This window comes from Tetrao urogallus, assembly GCF_951394365.1.
Source record: "Tetrao urogallus genome assembly, chromosome: 8".
Taxonomy (NCBI): Eukaryota; Metazoa; Chordata; class Aves; order Galliformes; family Phasianidae; genus Tetrao; species Tetrao urogallus.
Genome location: NC_136821.1, coordinates 36,832,973 through 36,853,143, shown reverse-complemented (window position 1 = coordinate 36,853,143; position 20,171 = coordinate 36,832,973). Strand labels below are relative to the sequence as shown.

General features: G+C 40.0%; 1 protein-coding gene across 1 annotated transcript in view; it reads right to left on the bottom strand.

Moving 5' to 3' along the window:
* ADARB1 (adenosine deaminase RNA specific B1) overlaps positions 1–16,921 on the bottom strand; it is a gene marked incomplete at its 3' end in the record, with an annotated part of 37,707 nt that extends 20,786 nt beyond the window's left edge. The window contains exons 1-3 of the mRNA XM_079539432.1: positions 16,857–16,921; positions 11,043–11,980; positions 2,132–2,246 (exon numbers count right to left, since the gene is read on the bottom strand). Coding sequence (XP_079395558.1) covers positions 2,132–2,246; positions 11,043–11,980; positions 16,857–16,884 — 1,081 coding nt within the window. The 5' untranslated portion in view covers positions 16,885–16,921. The remainder of the gene's footprint in view (positions 1–2,131; positions 2,247–11,042; positions 11,981–16,856) is intronic.
* Positions 16,922–20,171: the final 3,250 nt, after the last annotated feature.

Genomic DNA, 20,171 nt, shown 5'->3' with positions numbered 1-20,171 from the left:
AAAAGAGTCCGGCCTCGCCATTCTGCCCCCCACACCTTAGATATTTATAGACCTGGATCAAGTCCCCTCTCAGTCTTCTTTTCTCAAGGCTGAACAGACCCAGTTCACTCAGCCTTTCCTCATAGGAGAGATGCTCCAGGCCCCTCATCATCTTTGTGGCCCTCCGCTGGACTCTTTCCAAGAGATCCCTGTCTTTTTTGTACCAGGGAGCCCAGAACTGGACACAGTACTCCAGATGAGGCCTTACCGAGGCAGAGTAGAGGGGGAGGATCACCTCCCTCGACCTGCTGGCCACGCTCTTTTTAATGCACCCCAGGATGCCATTGGCCCTCTTGGCCACAAGGGCACACTGCTGGCTCATGGCAACCTGTCATCCACCAGGACACCCAGATCCCTCTCCACAGAGCTCCTCTCCAGCAGCTCATCCCCCAACCTGTACTGGTGCATGCAATTATTCCTCCCCAGATGCAAGACTCTACACTTGCTTTTGTTCATTTTTTTTCTGCCCAGCTCTCCAGCCTGTCATGCTTCTCTTGATGCAACCTAGCATATGGTTGGCCTTCTGGGCTGCAAGTGCACATTGCTGGCTCCTGTTGACGCTTTCATCAATGGACAACCCCCAGATCCTTCTCCTCAGGGCTGCTCTCTCAAGCCATTCTCCACCCAGTCTGTATTTGTGCTTGGGATTGCCCCAAACCCGATGCAGGAACTTGCACTTGGCCTTGAAGTGCAGGGGGTTGGCACAGACTCACCCCTCAAGCCAGTCCAGGTCCGTCTACATAGCATCTCTTCCCTCTAGATAGCATCCCTTCCCTCTAGATAGCATCTCTTCCCTCTAGATAGCATCTCTTCCCTCTAGCATGTATCACTCAGTTTGGTTTCATCTGCGAGCTCAGTGGTGCAGTTGGTCAGAAATGGTCAAAACTATAACGTTTACTTCAGTCATACTTGTAAGACTTCTACAACAGTCACTGTTGCAGAATTACTTTGTGATCTTGTGGCTTCCTTATCTTGCTTTGCTTCTACAAGCAGCTTTTGCTTCCCTATTAAACTTCCTCAAGACTTCTCACCTTCCTTCCGTCTTCTCTCCACTCCCTGAAAGAGGGCACTGAGTAAGAAGCTGTGTGGGTTTTTGGCTGCTGGACAGGGTCAACCCAACCAGAGATATCTGGCAACATGGCTTGGGCCAAAGGTTCCCAGGTCACAATCTTGTTCTAGAGTATGCATTACTTTCTACCTTAACTAGCACCCTCAGACCTCACAAATGAAATTGGAAGGCCCCTACAAATATCTCCACATAAGGACATAAGTACCCAAGAAAATAGAAGCTAACATGCAACCCAAAAGAACAAGAAAAAAGCTCACAGCACATAGCTGCATAAAGGCCATCCAAAAGAAATGTCACTGTACATTTATCACTGATCTTGGTCTGATTTGTACAGCTTAGTGGAGGCACCTCATGACACGCACAAAATGAAGTGCCCACTGCAAAGGATCAGTTGTACTGAAGAAAAAGATAAACCTTAACCTAAGGAAAATTCAGAGACAGAATTCAGTTTAGGATAAAGATTCCCTGTTCTCAGTGTTCAGGCAGAGCACGTATCTCAGGACAGCAATCAGAGACCTGTGACAATACTACTGTTTGCACTTGCATACTAGAAGCAGCTGCTGAAACACCAGGTGCTTTCTTTTTCACCAGAACAACTGAGACACAAAACACTTAGAATGAAATGCAGCACAACTTACTAAACAAAGTGCAAAATTTTAAACACTTGGAAAGCAACCATAATATCCTACATAACACGCCAAAAACAAGGATGCCACCTGTGTGAACAATGTGATGAAATGTATTTTAGACTTACTTTCAAAAAATTTCATACTTCATTCTAAAAAGTACTTTAAAGAGATCTATTTTGTAGACTGTGAGTTACCTCAGAAACCTCAACTACACAGAAGACAGCAACTCAGGAAACAGACTAATCATCCTTAGCCTATATTTAGTGCACATTCCAGATTAAACAGTAAGCATATACTTCAATATTGGTTGACTGAAAAAAAAAGAACATAATTTCTTAGAATACAAACAAAGCTTTGGTGTTTAGACAGTTAAAACAGTACTTTTTATCTTTACCTGTTGTCATGACAATTCCAGCAAGGACTTTTCTACGTGCATGTGGAGAAGTGAAATTTTCTGTCAAATCACAGAATTTATCTACAACCAAGCGTGCAACAGCATCAGCTAAAACCTGTTGGATCACACAGAAATGCACATTAGAAAATTAAACAACCTTTAAAAAAATACAACAGTGCTATGTTATAAAGATCTGCATTTTTGAATGATTCAACACAACAGATTAAAACTGCTTGCATTGTTCGTTTTGAAACTAGGCAAAGATTTTGATGCATCTTCAGTACATCAAGGAGGGCCAGGTGTAAATTTCAGGCACATTGAACACTCTTTATATGTCGTAGAGTTCTGTGTGCTTCACACCTTTTAAAACAGGGTCACACAGCCCTAAGACAAGCATCAGAGTATCTAATGTTCATGATATTATGAACATCTGAGGCTTAGCAGAACTGAATAAACAGTTAATATTATATAGGGTCAATATTTTCATGCTCAAACCTCAAAATACATCATTTCAGCATCAACACTGGACTTGACAGGAAGAATTAAGTGTAAAACCCAGTCTCTTCAAATCGACATGGAAACCTTTTATAACAGTCAAATGAACTACCTGGCTACTACGAACTAAGAATTAATTTCTTTTCAACTGTGGTTAAATTTTCTTCTTTTTTAAAAACAAGATACTTGCAAATTTAAGAGAGGCAATTGTATAGCATACCTATGTCAAAATTAGGAAGACTTATCTCTTTCACCTGAAGGAAAACTTGCAAATGGAGAATAAACTCTGAAAGAATTCAGGAGACTGTGTGACTTCATCTTCCCAGAACAATCAAGAAATTAAGAAAATTCCAAGTTTAACTGGGTATTGTAGACTGGGGATAAAAACATATGCTTAAAAAATACAGAAATCTCATCTCAAACTATTGGAAGAAGAACCCAATGCATTAAATTAGACAGAAGAAGCAAAAGAAATGGTGTAAAAACTGAAACAAGATTTGGTGACACACCAGTTTGGCTCTTCTTGCCGTGGATAAACCGTTTCATCTCTATACCAGTAAGTGAGGGTGCTGCTTTAGAAGTCTTAACCCAAAAATGGGAAGACAAAAGAAAACTTACAGCATACCTGTCTAAATTACTAGATTCTGTATTCTGTGGATTGCCAGAATTTTTTCAGGCACTGGCAACAACTGCCTTATTGTTGGAAGAAAGCAGGAAATTCACCTTTGGAGGACAACTGACCCTCACCAAGTAAAGAATATGCTTTACTCAGAAGGCAGAAAGGCAGCTAACAGACTCCAGGATACTGAAATATGAAGCCATATTAATAGAAAGAGATGATTTAGCTATAGTCACTGTCTATCCTGAATCCTGCCTCCTTCTTTTTGAAGGGAACTGAAGATACAGTGAACATTATGTGGAACATAATTGTTTAGATTTAATCAATTATCAAAGACCAGGTCAGACTTACAAGATATACCCTTAAATAAAGCAGAAATATAGTTTATAGATGGATCCTCTAGAGTGGTACATGGAAGATGATCTAATGGTTTCACCATCATCAAAAAGACAGAAGGAAAAGCTGAGGAAATGGGATGTTTGTCTGCTAATTGATCAGCTCTAACTTGTAAATTACATGCATAAAATCAAGCACTAAAAGTGTTACAGAGAAAACAGTGAACTATATATACAGACTTGTGATATGTGTATGGAGTCAAAAATTCAAAAAAAAAAAAAAATTGGGAAGAAAGGGGTTTAATAAACAATAGAAGGAAGGAATTGTCCCATGAGGCATTGATTAGACAGGTTTTGGAAAGCTTGTTATTATCTGAGAAAATTGCCATAGAGCATGTAAAAGGGCACCAAAAAGGAAACCGTTTCTGATGAGAAACTAAAGAAGATGTCTTGCAGTCAGAAATGAAAATGAATTAGAACTACTTCACAGAAAGATTTGGGAGTCTCACCTTATGAGCTGCTTTTTGGATTACCAAACTGTTCCCCAGTTTGAAACTAAAAATATTTTCCTCCAAAACTATATTTGGGTTGCCTTCCTCTGTATCTTCTCTCAGACACCAGAGACTGTTTTGGTAGATAACTATTAATAATAATGTAGATTGGATCAATTTGCTATAAAAGATTGCAGAACAATTAGATGCCACTAGTAGGATAGCATGGGAAAATAGGATAGCATTAGACACGATGTTGGCTGAAAAGGGAGGAGGTTGTGTGATGCTGGGCGGTCAGTGTTGCTCCTTTATTCCTAACAATACTGCTTCAAATGGCATCATAATTAGGACACTGCAAGGACAAACCACTCTGGCCAATGAACTGGCAGAGAATTCAGGAATAGACACTTCACTTACTGGATGATTAGAGTCTTTGTTTGGTAAATGGAAAGGAGTAGTAGTACCCATACTTACATCTTTGTGGTAGCAGGGGTTTTAACAGCAGTTGGCTACTGAACTATCCGCTGTGTTAGAGGATTGGTCCAGTGGCTAATTGAAACCACCCTATCTAAGCAGATGTCAGTAGGGCCACAACTGTAAAGATGTTGATGTTATGGGAAGAAGTAGAAAATGGTGATCAGGACAACCTCTGCACAGAAGAGAACTGTGAAGGCTGGAAATCACCTACAGGACCATGCCTTAATAGAAATTGCAAAAAGCAGTAGTTGTGTAAATAAAAGTAAGGGGGAATTCTGGGACACAACATATTGTTTTTGCAGAAGAAATAGAATGTGATACAAAAGGGACATATCTCGGAATCCATGATACCAGGTAAGTGTTTGTCTGTGGGAAACGGGTATTCTTGAGAGATAGAAGTCTGTGAAACAATGTCATTTTTAGAGCTAACAGGAAAATCTGGCTGGCATTTTAACTCTCCTGCCTTGGGAAGATTGCTGGAAAGGAGGTGGGGGCAACCAAAGGTAACATCTTTAAGACATACATCTGTATCCAGAACTGCACAAGAAGAAATAAACTTATCTGGCAGATACATGGCAGGATAAACTGGAGAGGCAACTGATTTGTGGATTTTGCTTACTTGGTGAGACAAAGATGGACTTTTGTCAACTACCTGCAAAGGGGATGCACACATGATATGCAAACAGGAGAGAATGTGACCCTGGAAGTAGGGGAGGGACACAGTACTGGGAACTAAGAGATGTAAGAGCTTTGTTTCTTTACAGCAGGCACTTTTGCTTGCAGAACACCTACCACTGCAATTGCAAAATAAAATACTGTTTAGTGATACTCTTGCCTAAGACTCAGCTATTGGCTTGCGAGTGCTTCTCACAGCTTGAACTTCCACTGCCATACCACCACCACCTGACTCTGATATCTGGTAACAACAAACAAGGCTGAGGTACTTAACTTTTTTGCCTCTGATAACTCTGATAACTGCTTGCCACACAGCCCTCAAACAACTGGTTTAGCAGCAGGGAACTAGGGAAGCAACATCCCTCCCATTGCAAGTGAAGATCAGGTTCGTAACCACCTGAGGAACTTGAACATCCACAAGTCTATGGGTCCCAATGTGATTCATCCCAGAGCTGTGGGGGAATTGGCTGATGTAGCCACAAAGCCACTCTCAGTGATATCTGAAAAGATGTGGCAATCAGGTGAAATCTGTGGTGACTGGAAAAAGGGCAACATCACACCGAAATTTTGAATAGGTAAAAAGAATGAACCTGGGAACTTTCAACCTGTCAGTCTCATCTCTGTGCCAGGGAAGATTATAGAACTGATCCTCCTGGAAGCCATGCTAAGGCACATGGAAGGCAGCAAGGTGATATCAAAGAACCAGCATGGCTTCACCAAAGGCAAATCCTGCTTGACCAACTTAATGGCTTTCTATGATGCTGTCACTGCATCAACAGACAAGGGAACAGCCACTGATGTCATCTATCTTGACTTTAGTAAGGCCTTTGATGTGGTACCCCACAACATCCTTCTCTCCAAGTTGGAAAGACAGAGATCTGATGGGTGTACTGTTCGATGGATGAAGGACTGGTTGCAAGATTGTACCAAGAGAGTGGTGGTCAATGGTCTAATGTCTGGAAGGGGATGGTGACAAGTGGTGGGCTGCATCAAAAGCTGTGCACCAGCAGGGTGAGAGAGGTGATCCTACCCCTCTGCTCTGTGCTGGTGAGACCTCACCTGGAGTACTGCACCCAGACAGAGATTCCTCAGTACAGGAGAGACACAGACCTGGTGGACTGTGTTCAGAGAAGGGCCACAAAAAAGATCCATGGAATGGAACAGTTCTCCATTGAGGACAGGCAGAGAGAGCTAGGGCTGTTCAACCTGGAGAAGAGAAGGCTGCAAAGTGACCAGTCAAGTTAAGTGGCCTATCGGTATCAAAAGGGGAGCTACAGGACAAAAATGGACAGACTCTTCAGCAGAGTCTGTGGTGACAGAAGAAGGGAAAATGGCTTCAAGCTCAGGATGGGTAGATATAAGGAGAAAATCTTTAATGCTAAGGGTGGTGAGGCACTGGAACAGGTTGCTCAGCGTTGTGGTTGATGCCCCATCCTTGGAGACTTCCAAGGCAAGGCTGGATCAGGCCCTGGGCACTCTGATCTAGCTGTGGTGTTCCTGTGCATTGCAGGGGTGTTGGACTGGATGGCCCTCAGAGGTCCCTTCCAACTCTAAGGATTCGATGATCATAAGCAAACATAATAAAACAGGAGGCATTACTTTCAAAGCAGCCCTCATACAATATATTTAATACATAAGTAACAAAACATTTTAATTCTTAATATTTTTATTGAAACTTTTTAAAAAAGAAAGCAATAAAACAAAACAAAAAAAAAACACGTGGGATGTTTGACTGTTTTTGTGAAACTAACATGAGTCTAGTTCAGTGGCAGTGGTTGCAATTCTTAGTGAGGTATCAAGGGGTCCATCAGAGATTTCTGATGAAATATTACTCATTCTGTGCTTCATCCTTGCCAATTAATCACAAAGGTATGTACTGCCAAAAAGCAATGACATGAATAAGGTGTGATTGCGAAGTGAGAAACATTTTCGCTATTAAGAGAGGTCTTATGGAAGTCTGTTAAGGAGACATACAATTTTTTTTAGTTGAATATACGACTGCATCTCTATAGATTCCACCTGAAAATTTTAACTTAATGTATTTATACTGACAGAAAATGAAGTTGCAAACATAAATTGATGATTTTTTTGCAATCCTGAAACCAATCCTCAAATTCCCATATCAAAGCAGAAATCAACGCTCACATTTTTCTCTGTTCACAGAAACACTGACTGTGTTTAGCCAATGTATCAAAATGTACACCAGTGTCTGGTTGTTGCTGAATGCACACCTGGGGCCAGGTTGGGTCACTTACAGGGTTGCCGCCTTTATAGTGTGAATTGCCACACTGCAAGCTGTGCTGGGCCACAGGTCCAACATGTCTGATTTAATGCCAAACCAGACTCTTAAATGTTCTGATGATATTAACCTGAATATGTTGAAAGATACAGCTGTCATTTGCAGAAAAGAATAAAACCCGAAGTCCACATTTTATGTCCCTTTAGTATTTGCTGTGACTTATGGCACAATACAGGATATCTTGCTTGAGTGGAATGGGAGGTAAAGCAAGATGGCTATCAGTTTACAAAATCAAACTGGCCATAAAAATATTTTCTTTGTTTTGGAGAGGTAAAACCCTACCATGCAGGACTGACAATTTCTCCCACTTTAACACACTAGCTGAGAAGGTAATAAAAGCCCAAGGCCAGATTTTCAGCAGGTTACCTTCATCTGCTCCATGGTACATGACAAAATTCTTGCCGGGTTTAAGTCATTTTTTGAACAAAGATATTTTCCTTATTGCAGGCAAGTCTTTCACCACTCACAAAAGGTCAAACTGTAAACAAGATTGCTTAGCACAGACTGGCTGTAAATGTTATAAATCACAGGACATTGATTAATCCGCTGTGCTGACCAGAAAGCAATACCCATATCTATTTTATGAGCTGATGTCTAATATAATGACCTCCACCAATCTTCGATAGCTTACATGTGTACTTCCACTTTTGATTTCCTCCAGAGAGCTTGCAGCTACCAGAAGGTGTATAACTAGTGACATGCAAATTTTCTCACACAATCACCATTATCAGCATTTTATTTTGTCTACGAATTAGTACAAATCCCACCCTCATTTACATTGGTCCTGTACTCTCCAATGTTTATGATTTCAAGACAATATCCAAATTTAACATTGTTATGCATACTAACCACAGAAGAGCAATCATTGTTAAAAAACAAACAACAAATCCCACAAATGAAGTAGGACCTCACTGTGGCCTTCCAATATTTGAAGGGAGCATATAGTAGACAGGAGGGGGAACAGCTGCTTACAAGAGTGCATAGTGATAGGATACGGGGGAATGGTTTTAAACTGAGACAGGGGAGGTTTAGGTTGGATATTAGGAGGAAGTTTTTCACCCAGAGGGTGGTGAGGCACTGGAACAGGTTGCCAAAGGAGGCTGTGGATGTCCCATCCCTGGAGGCATTCAAGGCCAGGCTGGATGTGGCTCTGGGCAGCCTGGTCTGATGGTTGGTGACCCTGCACATAGCAGGGGGCTGGAACAGTATGAGCATTGTGGTCCTTTGCAACCCAGGCCATTCTATGATTCTATGATTCTATGATCTAACACCAGCTCCTAAAAAATCACAAAAGCTTAAATCCTTGATTATTCTCTATAATGTACCAGACCATGATTTAATTCCAGTAATTTCACAGTCAATTATAAATAAAAGATAATAAAACACAATGACATGTAGGAAGTCAACAATGTCCTAATTATAAACTGATCAAAAGACTCAAAATCAATAACTGGCTTTGAATGGGGTCCATACGACAGACCACCAGCAGCCTGCGTAATCCAAATTACACCTATAGACACTACAGATCTCTGTTTCATACTGGAGCAGCCTTTATGGGGGTGCAGTAAGACAGGTAAAACGTAAGCTGGCCCTAAGTTATGATTTGGTGTACACAATATGGGTATCAAGGTCAGTTTGTGACAGCTGGGAGTTGTAAATTGTTTGCATGTTTTCTTTGTTATTTAAACTCATAGTGCTGGTCTCTAATGCCCCATCAGGGCAAATGAATGCAACAAAATTTCTGCATATCATGCACAACCTACCTACAGCAACAGCCCACCTGTGACACGGCACTCTGAGGCAACAAACAGTGGTTCACAGGACTAAGAATGCAGGACAAAACCTCACAAAGCAAGAAAATCAGAAGTACCTAGCATTGTCACACGGTCCATTAAAGTCCCTTACTAATTTGTTATACATCTGCCAGACAAACATCTTTAAGCCCATAGAACAACAAAAGAGTGAGCTGATAGGGAATATAATGATTTATCCTCACTTTGGACTTACAAGTTGCCCTGAACAATTCTGGTACATATCACTTCTTATTCTGTTCTCCTTCCTATTGCAGTTCAAATTTTAACCATTTTAATGATTCCTGGCAGTGAAAATTTTTGGTGTCTGATGCCAAATACACCTATAAAAGCTCTTTTTTAAAAGCAGTCTTTAATAGCTAAAGAAATCACAACTACCTGCAACAGCATAACCTTAGATTTCAAAAAGGAGGAAACATTCATCAATAATGCAATACTGTACAAGATTATTTAAAAAAATTGAGAGAGAGCATTTAGGAATTTCTTAAAACGCATATTGTCCATGAAACTACAGGAAACAACACACTTAAAATAGTCACATATATTTATATTCTTTTAACTTGACATTATTGAATAATGTTGAATCAAACTAATACAATATTTTAAATGAAATTTAAAATGATATTTTAAAGATAGCAAAGGCCAATGACTTGAAACTATCTTTAAAACAAACAGAAAATTGCAAGGAATTCACAGGAAAGTATATGAATTTAGGCAGGCAGATAATATCCTTAAAAAGACCATATCGGTGTAATAGAAAGAGGGTGTTAATTATTACTGCACTTATACAGGAGTAAAGCAAAAGCAAACAAGTGAGAATTTTTCATCATTAAGAATGTAAGAATTATGCCATTCCAACTTCTTTATATTTTTTGGTCTCTGTCTGGTATGTTTGTTACCTTCCCTACTTGTGCATTGATACAAACACCTGAGCTGGCAAGAAAGTAGCAAGAATGGCAGAGAGAAATCCAGGCTTCTCAGATTTATCCCAGCTGCTTACATAATACATTTATTTATTTGATTTAAATTAATTCTCATCCACATTTATTTGCCTAAGTAATTTGCATATAGTCATTAATTAATTTTATTAGAGCACAATCTTTAAGATGTCAGTTATTTAACCACAGATTATGGACACGAGTGTTGCCGGTCTGACTTTCATTCAGACCCTGGAAATGAGTGATGGCTTCGTTAGCCTCATCTGACCTGTCCTTGACTTCTATGATTCAACTCTGCTAACATCAACAATTTCACTTTGCAGAAGATAATTTTCTGCTCTGGTAAAAATGACTGTGTCAGATAGCAATACCACCTGAAGCATTAATGCTGACTTGAACTCCACCGGCTGCCTGAGACAAGTAAACCATGGCTCAATCTTTGCTCAGTGCAAACAGTAATGTAAACTGGTGTCAAGCTGTGCTTTGTGCCCTATTACATGGGATGATAAAGGCTGAAAGCATTAGCAACAAAACCTCATCTCCATCCAAAAGAATAGGAATGCTGCACACAATTGTCAAAAGCCACAAATGGATCAACTAATGTAGTGTGCATATTTACAAATACGTGTATGTCCACACAAACATGCACACATACACACTCATCCATACAAGCAGAATAAGCAGAAATGTTGAAGCTGATTCAAAACAATTAATCTTGGCTATTTTCGGTAATCATCTAAACGTGCTGGCAAACATCAAAGGATTTCTCACCTGTGGCAAATGTAACTGGAGCCCCTCACTAGGAATGGGCTGTCGAGATGGAGTCTGGTCCAGCTGCATGTTAAACAAGGATGCCAGGGCTGACTGAGCAGCCCGAGCTTTCGCAAGCTTTTTATTCCTTCCCGATCCTTCAAATGTTTGCCCATCCACAGCGACAGCCATGACAAAGTTTTTGGCATGGCTCTCCCCGCTCTCTGAGAGAAACTCATACTTCAGGCCTGGCCGGAGCTCATTCAGGATCATTACAGGATTCTTCCCACTCGCGGTCGGGTATGGCAACGATGCAGGGAGAGGCAAGTGAGTAAGGCTACTTGCCACAGCAGCTGATGGCAGACCATACTCCCTGCTGGAGCCAAAGGAGCCATCCCCATTGGACCCTAGGTAAAAGGAAGCATCAGAAGGAACTGGAGTTTCAAATCCATTGAAAAGCGTGTCAGGAAAGTCTGCCTGGTCAGAGGTGAAGTCCGTGTTGACAGAGAGAGTCCTCCCCATGGCCAGGTGTGCTTCTGATGCATTTGGGAACTGGACAAATGACCGCAGAGCCTTTTCAGCAGCGTGGAGCTTGGCTTTCTTCTTTGTGGGGCCAGAGCCCTCAAACACCTGTCCGTTAACCTCAACAGCCATCACAAACATTGGGGCATGAACTGGCCCCGTCTGGGACAGCAGCTTATACTGTAAACCAGGTTTGATCTCATTAAGTTGCATCAGGGCATTCTTTGGCAAAACAGGACCTGGTGTTTTCTTCCTCTTCTTAGGGCGAAATTTGGAGTGGCCATTGTTGCCTTCCTCCAAAGGCCGCTTTCTGCTGCTGCTGCTGCTGCTGCCACCATTGGAGAGCTGAGCCCCCTCCCCGGTGCCTTGTGCACTGCCATCCTTGGGGGGAACGTTGTCCATGTTGCGGTTTTCTTTAACATCAGTGCTGCTTGAACCTGCGGTGCCCAGAAAGAGTAACTTACAATGCCTTTGTTGCAGGATCTTGTAAATGCAAAATTTATAGATTCCTTTATCTCTCTTTGTAATTGGTTAAGTGATGTGTGCTCACAGATTAAAGCTTTTGCAGCATAAATGGAGAGCAATACCTCTTAATAACAAAGAACACATTCAAGACTTTCAAATTTGCTCTTGATACTTTCATACAACAATAAAACACGGAAGCTTTTTTTTCAACAAACTGATGCTGAAATAAAATTTTTACTCATAAATTACATTTGAAGTGAAAAATGCCTTAAAACAGAAAAACATTGTATTATTTGTAGGATAAACTATCAGTAGTAAAATAAAAATGGATACTTCAGACCAATACTAGGAGATTTACATTTAATTATACTTTATTCTTATTTTATTCATATTGCATTTCTGTCTCACATGATTTTATTTGCTCAATTCAAGAAATAACATAAATAAAATCTGAGTCGTGAAAAACAGAGCAGTTCTTTGTTAGCTAGGCACCTTGACTGAAAACTGTATGTTTTGCTTCTCTGTAGCTATGCCATATTCTCCAAATTCAATCCTTTTTTTGCTCTTCCCAGTCTTCAACAGAGGCTAGCATAGAGCACAGCTCTTCTCACAGCAACTCTGACCCTTTAGCAGCATACACTGAACACAGCTGTTAAAAAATCCTACGTCTAACTTAGACTGCACCAGAAAACTACTATACATGTTTTCACACAGCCTTTGATTGAGAAACCTTTTTTTGCCATTTACATGCAGTGTTTAAATTTCTTGCAAAGTAAAAAACTGCTCTCTCAGATTTTAAAACAAATAATGAAGATTGTCTCTTTAAGACTACACAGAACACAAAATGTGTGACAAAATCTACACAATCACAATGATGCTATTTTAATGGGGAAGAAAAACAATGTGGTATTGCAGCATTAATGATTAATGCAATGATTTATTTTCTAACTAGAAAATTGGGGCAGTGATAATGTTGGATATATATTTCAAGAATTACACTTGCTGTAACGGGAAAGATCTCATTTTTACTCTGATTAAAAAAAAGAATGAAATGACTTGTGCTTTATAGCAACATTCATGAATGAAAAGGCAAATTTACTTGGTCAAGTGTTTCTAACTCTTCTGTTCCAAGACTTCAGAATATCTAGTACTATATTAAATTCACAGTGATAATAGGAAATAAATATTTATTGAAATTGGAGCAAATGAAGATGGAAGATCTCTTCTCAACAAATTTCAAATCATGCTTTCTTAAGTATTCACTACCCTGCACACATCACTTAGCCCAGCTTACAAAGCTGATGGAATAGTTATTAAATTTTCATTTATAACATCCTCCAGCAAAAGCTCGATAGGTTACTCCTTTCGGTGCTCAAAGAGAAAAAAAAAGAAAAAAGAGAGATGAAAAAAAAAAAACCCTAGCGTAGAACATCTTTTGTTAGATTTCAGTAGTGTAACAAGGAACTGTACAGTATTTAACACTGAATTCCAGTCAAATACTGTACAGAAACATGAAACAATCGGGAGTATTTCATAGCTAGAAATCTGCTAAATTTAATAAAGAATCTCTTGTAATATTCAGCTACAAATTATACTGTCTGCAGAACATGCTGTGTGGAGACACAACAGTCAATACAGTGTTGATGTTTATCTCTCCTTACCTTACTACAGTGAAAGAATTTAAAGAAAATAGAACAAATTTTTTTAAACTTCCTTACATTGATTTTTCACCTAAAGTTGTAATCTTCAGAAGTTATCTAAAATTATCTAAAACAGTGCTTTTCAAACATTGTTCTTACTAGAAGCAACATAAATTTCCTGCAGAACAACGTAACTTTTCAGCTAAACAGATTTCTTCACTCAGTTAAAGCCAAAAAACAGCTTCTGTTTGCATTTTCCTCTTTATAACGAGTGTCTGTGGAAGCCACGTAAGGAAAATACGAGCTGAGCAGACAGCAACTGAACATACAAAGAGAAGTTTTATTTCCAAGTTCAACAGCTGGAGGAACTATTTAGTCAATTTCGTTACACAAGTACTGGAAATCATGTCCTGTTAAAGAGGGAGGATTTAAAGGGGGCAGGAAAGAAACTCATATGCTTACTTTGGTTTAGAAAAGAAAAAGAAGGGAAGAAAACTGCTCCTTGCCTGCAAGTTACCAGGCATGTTAACTTTAGAGAATCTGTAGGGTGGAAGAAACTAGGAGAGAGAGCAAGTGGGGAGCAAGCAGCCAGTGTCAAACTCCAGACACTATGCAAGTAGGCAAATTTTCACATCATTAAGATGATCCAAATCAAAACCCTGCACATGGTGGAAAGAAAAAGTCTTTCTCTGTGAACCAGAGGGCTCTGGTTTGTTTCATCCCATTAAGTGCTGAACTGGAAGAAAGAACATCTGTTTTCCAGGATAAGGGAGAAGATTTCCTTTCAGAACTTTCCTTTAGTCCGTCCTGCTCAGCAGCTGTGAGTTCCCCTAATTACCTTTGGGCTGAAAAAGAACTGACAGGTTAGTCAAAAAGTAGTATTAGCTAAGACCACCTGCTAAAGTCAGAGAAGTCACCTTTCATACTCTTTCTCATATTTAGACATCCTGAACTTCCTCCATTCCAGCTCCTCCCTGCTGTTCAGAAAGGGCTCTCATTCCACCAGGCCTCTATTGCAAAGCCTTATCATGGTGGAGGACTTCAGAATGGGCTTACTACCTCATCTAGCTCAAAAGCTAACTGACTGCCTGCGGGGCCAATAGCAGACCTCAAAAGAAGAGTAAAACCAGAACCAAGACCCCAGCACAACCGCAGATAAATCTCCAAGCTTTCAGGGTGCTACAGCTCTTGAAGTGTCCTTGAGGGGGCATGATGGGGAGCTGCAGATGTCTTTTTTTCCCCCATTTTTTCTAATTGCTTTTCAAGACCATACATACTCTTGGTATCACTTCTGAGTTTCATTATACACTGAATGAAAACATATCCCATTGCTTGCTTTGAATCCCCATCCGCTAATCTCACCTAATATGTTGTTTTTAATTTGTTGATTTCTATATGTTATGGTTCTAATAACAGTAACGCTCCTGATTATGCATGTATATCAAGTGCTTCAACCTTGTCACCCCCCATCCACCACTTTTTGAGCAGAAATCCATTGGGTGTTAAGGAGCAGGACACACTGTAGATTTACCTTTTTGCCGTATTTTGCACTCTTTGTTCTGTTAACACTTTGTTTTAGAGACCATAAGACTCTGAGATGTCTCCCACACACTTCGAAGGGAATGAGAAACCCTGAAATCTGTCTGACTCAGGATTCCATGAAGCTAGGAGCAGCAGTACTTAAAATTCTGCTGCTCTACACCAGAGTACGCAGAAGGCACTGACCATCACTCCATGCACTTTCTAAAACACAGCTCAGCTCATTTCATGTGTCTGATTCGGTGTGCTGCCAGTATCACAGCTAAAACAAGGCAGGAGAACTGAAATTGTAAATGTTAAAACATTGTCAAGCATGTACAGTAATTAGGAGAGGTCTGATGGGAAAGAAGATTACCATCTGAACTATTAAAAAAAAAAAACCTCTCCATCCAGTAACAGACATTTAACTTTTTTTTTTTTTTTTTTTTTTCCCAATTTCTTGCAGTTGACAACAAGATTACATACACAGTCTTGATAGATCTAACAAACAAAACACAAGATTTATAAAAGTAACTAGCGCTATATTTTATATACGTACATGTATGCTGGAATTCAAGAAGCATCTGGACAGTTCTCAGACATACGGTCTGATTTTTGGGTGGTCTGACATGGAGTTACGAGTTGGATTCATCTTTATGGATCCATTCCAACTTGAGATATTCTATGATTCTATATATGTATGTATATTCAAGTCTATACATTTTTCAGTCTTTAAATTCTCAAGTACTGAATACTTTAGGCAGCCTTTTCAAGCTGATCACAGCTGTTGTGTATTCAGCTCTTTGAAGCAGCATCAATATAGATACAACATCTGACAACAGCATCCTGCTTTATTAAACAGAAAAGCTACCCATGATTTAAAAATAAGATATTTTTCCTAATACTAGCCTTCTGGACCTCAGTACAAATGTCCTGATGGCAGGATACTGAGGTATCTTTCATTGCACAACATGCACCATTGGCAGACAATCAAACCTCACACAACACCAGATTATTCAAATGAAAAAGCTCAAAGAACTCATTATCACATTAGCCAACATTAAAATGTTGTATGCTACTAGCTACATGAAATGTCTTCTGTTAGAAATGCTCACTTGATGCATTGTACTGTCTTGGCCTTCAACCTTTCTAATTGTCTGGCTTTTTCATGTCAAAATGATTTTTATTTCCATCAAGTCTCACAATGATCTGCCTACAAGAATTACACAGAAGGCTCTCATCCTGAGAGTTCTGCACAAATCTGCTGTCAAGATAACCCAGCCTACCTTGGGCAACCTTATACCCTGCTGCTAGCTCTTCTGTGAGGTAAAGGAATTTGCAGAAAAGCAGCTAAGACACAGTACACCTACAACCCAGGATGGGTTACACGCCACTCAGACTGGGATGCATAGTACTCATAAATAGTGTCAATGCAGTATACCAAACTATTTATCAAAACAGGAAAATATTTTGTAGACATAAGTTATAACTGGACTAGCACATAATCATGTATACTTCAAAAACACTTTTTACTCAAAAGCTCTTAATTATGCTTATATCCTATATTTAAAAACATACAAAAATCATTTTAATTCATGCTTCAAAGTTCCTTCAGTCATCTCTGTGGCTTATGAGAAAAAGTAACCTTTGAAACGACTGCATAATTCAGTAGTGTAAATAAACATCTTACTCATGTTTTCTTCATCATCTACATCCATTGTGAAATACTTCTGATGGTTTTTTTGGCTGGCAGAGACTGCTGCTGTCTGAAAAACAGGAAGTGGAATATTTAAGCTTTAATATAACGAACGTACAAGGTAAAGCACTAGATCTCCTTGAAAAGCAGAGGTCTGGGCACTAATTTTGATTTGGACTCTCCATGGCTACTTCTGTAAGCGAAAGTATATGTTGCAGAACTGCAAATTCAACAAAGTTTGCAAGAATTTGTTTTCTGAATAGTGAACTTGTGAGAGGTAAATTATGTTTTTCCAGTATGTGACTGTGTGGTTCCAGTCTTGGTGGATTTGGCTAATTTCACCTATGACCTGATACAAGATTCTGTCACAGCATTTGTGATGACCACAGCCCAAGCATCAGTGTACACTATATACCCCATAATTGCCTTAGGTATAAATCACGATGAGTCTGTTCTTTACCTTACTGACCACTGAGAATGGGCCTATCTTGAAGCTGAGAACTGGTTTATGTTACCACTTGTACAGTAAGAACTCAACAAAGATTTATTTGTGAAAGCAATACCATCAGGGGCCAGGATATCTGTCTTGACATGGAACAGAATGTATGTCATTTTGAAATCCATCCTAACGAAAAACCTGAAACTGTATTGATCCATACAGCAAAAGGCTGTGTTTACATGAGGACGCACTGCAATTTTAATGTGTTTAATATCGATACTGTAGATACTTAGAACTCATGCTAATCCTTGTATTTGTAACTTCACCAAAATAACAGGGTGTGATTTTACATCTATTGTACCTGTCACCTCATATCAGCTACTACAATCTGATTACACACAGATCCAAGGTTTACTACCAGTTCATATTGGAATGAATATTGCAATGGTGAAGAAGTTGTTACAACGTGATGACCTGAAACAGTTATTGAAGTAATCCAAAGAGAATGGACAAAGAACTCTGATCACAGTAGACCACGATGTGAAGGAAATATATTGAATAATGGAACGGGCAAAGAGAGATGGAGAACAACAATGGTGGGATGTTCTTTTAGATGGTCACCTGCTGCAACAGGGCTTTGCAATATGATACTGCATCCTACTGTGGTTATTTTGATGTTATGCCTGATCTGCTTACTCTTAATAGTAATCTTATATATTAGAGTTTGGAAAATAGCAAGATGATTAGTTCTAATACATTATTGCAGTCAATTAGCAAGGTAGGCTAGAAAGATAGCTCTCCTGTATTAGAAATGTTTCGTAGTTTGTGCAAAAACAAAAGAGGGTAAAAAGAAAAAGAAGGGAAAATGTGAGAGGTTTGTTTTTGCAATAGAAGCTCCCAATATTTTCTGTATGTACTATAGGCCTTCACTAAACTTATAACCCTCATGAAATAGCTGTTTTTCTTCCACTAAGAAAGTTGCTGAACAGAGTAAAAAGTCAAAGATTTGGAGCATTCTGACTGGGATAGAATTGACTTGGGTACAAGATAAGGCAAATATGCAGGGTTGGGAGAGAGCCCAGCACAGGACAGAACAGACATGCTCACTCTTGGAAATACTGCCCTCCTATCTCCATGGGAAAATACAAAACATATCAAAAAACAACAGGTTGGTAATTGACCTTATATGGAAATGTGACACAGCAACAGTGTCGGGGAGATTGTGAGCTGAGACGCTGAGCCAGTGAGCGAGTGCCAGGAAAGCATTACCTGCGTCGGATTTAGGGTACGGAACGGAATGAATTTCGCTGAGCAGTGCGCAATTTCTCCCTTGCCAATAGGGGGCGCGCATCCGTTATTGCGATAATGATAAACTTCGCTGCTATCACTAAGACCTTTGCCTAACCTGAAATTTTTGGCTCTGAGTGTTTCTCACGAACTACAGCTTCTTTTTTTTTTTTTTTTTTTTTTTATCTGAAAGAGGATATAAAATATTTTATCTCACTCCTAGCTAGTGGTGGTGGGTTGTATGGGAACTGCTGAGTCACGGCCTGAACCTCTGATTAATCACCTGAGGTGAGCCATGAGTCAGCCAGAGGAGCACAGGTGATGGCAATTCACCTGTGCTGCCGGAAGAGGTGGAGCCAGGCTCCCCCCCCTCCTAGACCTATTGAAGAGCTGGCTACCAGAGGGGAAGGATCTCTTCTGGAGATCACCTCTCTTGGTGTCTTCTGGTGAGCTCAGCCGAAGGGTAAGCTCTTCCACTTATTCTCTTTTTGTGATCATTGTCTACTTTGCCTAATTCTCTTGATTGTATTGTGATTATAACATCTTGATATCTATTGATTATACACTTGGCGAGCCTGGCAGGCAGAATATACTAAAATTAACATCATGTCTTTTCTATGGAATTTCTATAAATGGGTCAAGGGGGAGAACAATACTCCTCTAGAGAAAATGATTCCAGGGCAGATCCCAGGATTTGAGGGATCGCCCTATTATGAGTAAGCTGCTATCATTGAAAAATGGGGTCCCTTACACGTTATGGGCAATATCTCCCCATATCGCATGGCGGACTATTTTCAAGGACTTGGCAAGGATGTCCTCACTATTAAAGAAAGACAACTGGCTGCCTCCATGGTGGCATGGCCATTATTAAGTGCCTTAAATCATGTGGATATAAGAAATAATACTTTAGAAACGGAAAATCAGCTTTTGAAAGACCGCATTGAAAAGCTGGAGCACGAACTTGGCGTTTTAACAGGGAAGAAGCCAATACTACATCTTCCCGTAGGCCAAATTCGTAACATTTCAATAAGTGATGACCAGACTCCTGAATCAACAGACTTCGTTGATCAGGAGAACAAGAAATCCAAATCAGACCTTGAATGTCCAATTCTGACTGATCCACTGGAAGCCGTCCTGTTGTAACCCAGAAAACAAAAAAAGTACAGGACAGACCGGCAGGGGTACCGCCTGATCAATGGCCCCCTGCCCAGACTCATTTACACGTAACGGCACGGCCATACACAGCAACAGAATTGATGGACTTAGTACAACGATTTCGGCAGAAGCCTAGAGAAAGTGTGCCAGCTTGGTTATTGAGACTGTGGGATTCTGGGGCAGAAAGTGTCTTGGTGAATGGCCCAGAAATAGCCAAGTTGGCCACCATGACCGTCCATCCTGCTCTCAGACAGAGGTTATACGTAGGTAATCAATATCGTGATGAAAACCATTCCATACTAGAATGGTTAATGGCGGCCTGCCGTATGGTATGGCCGAATAAATCAGACATACCTTTACATACAGGCATGTGGTCCTCCATGGAGGACCTTCAAAACTATATCTGCGACCTGGGTGTAAGAGAGGCT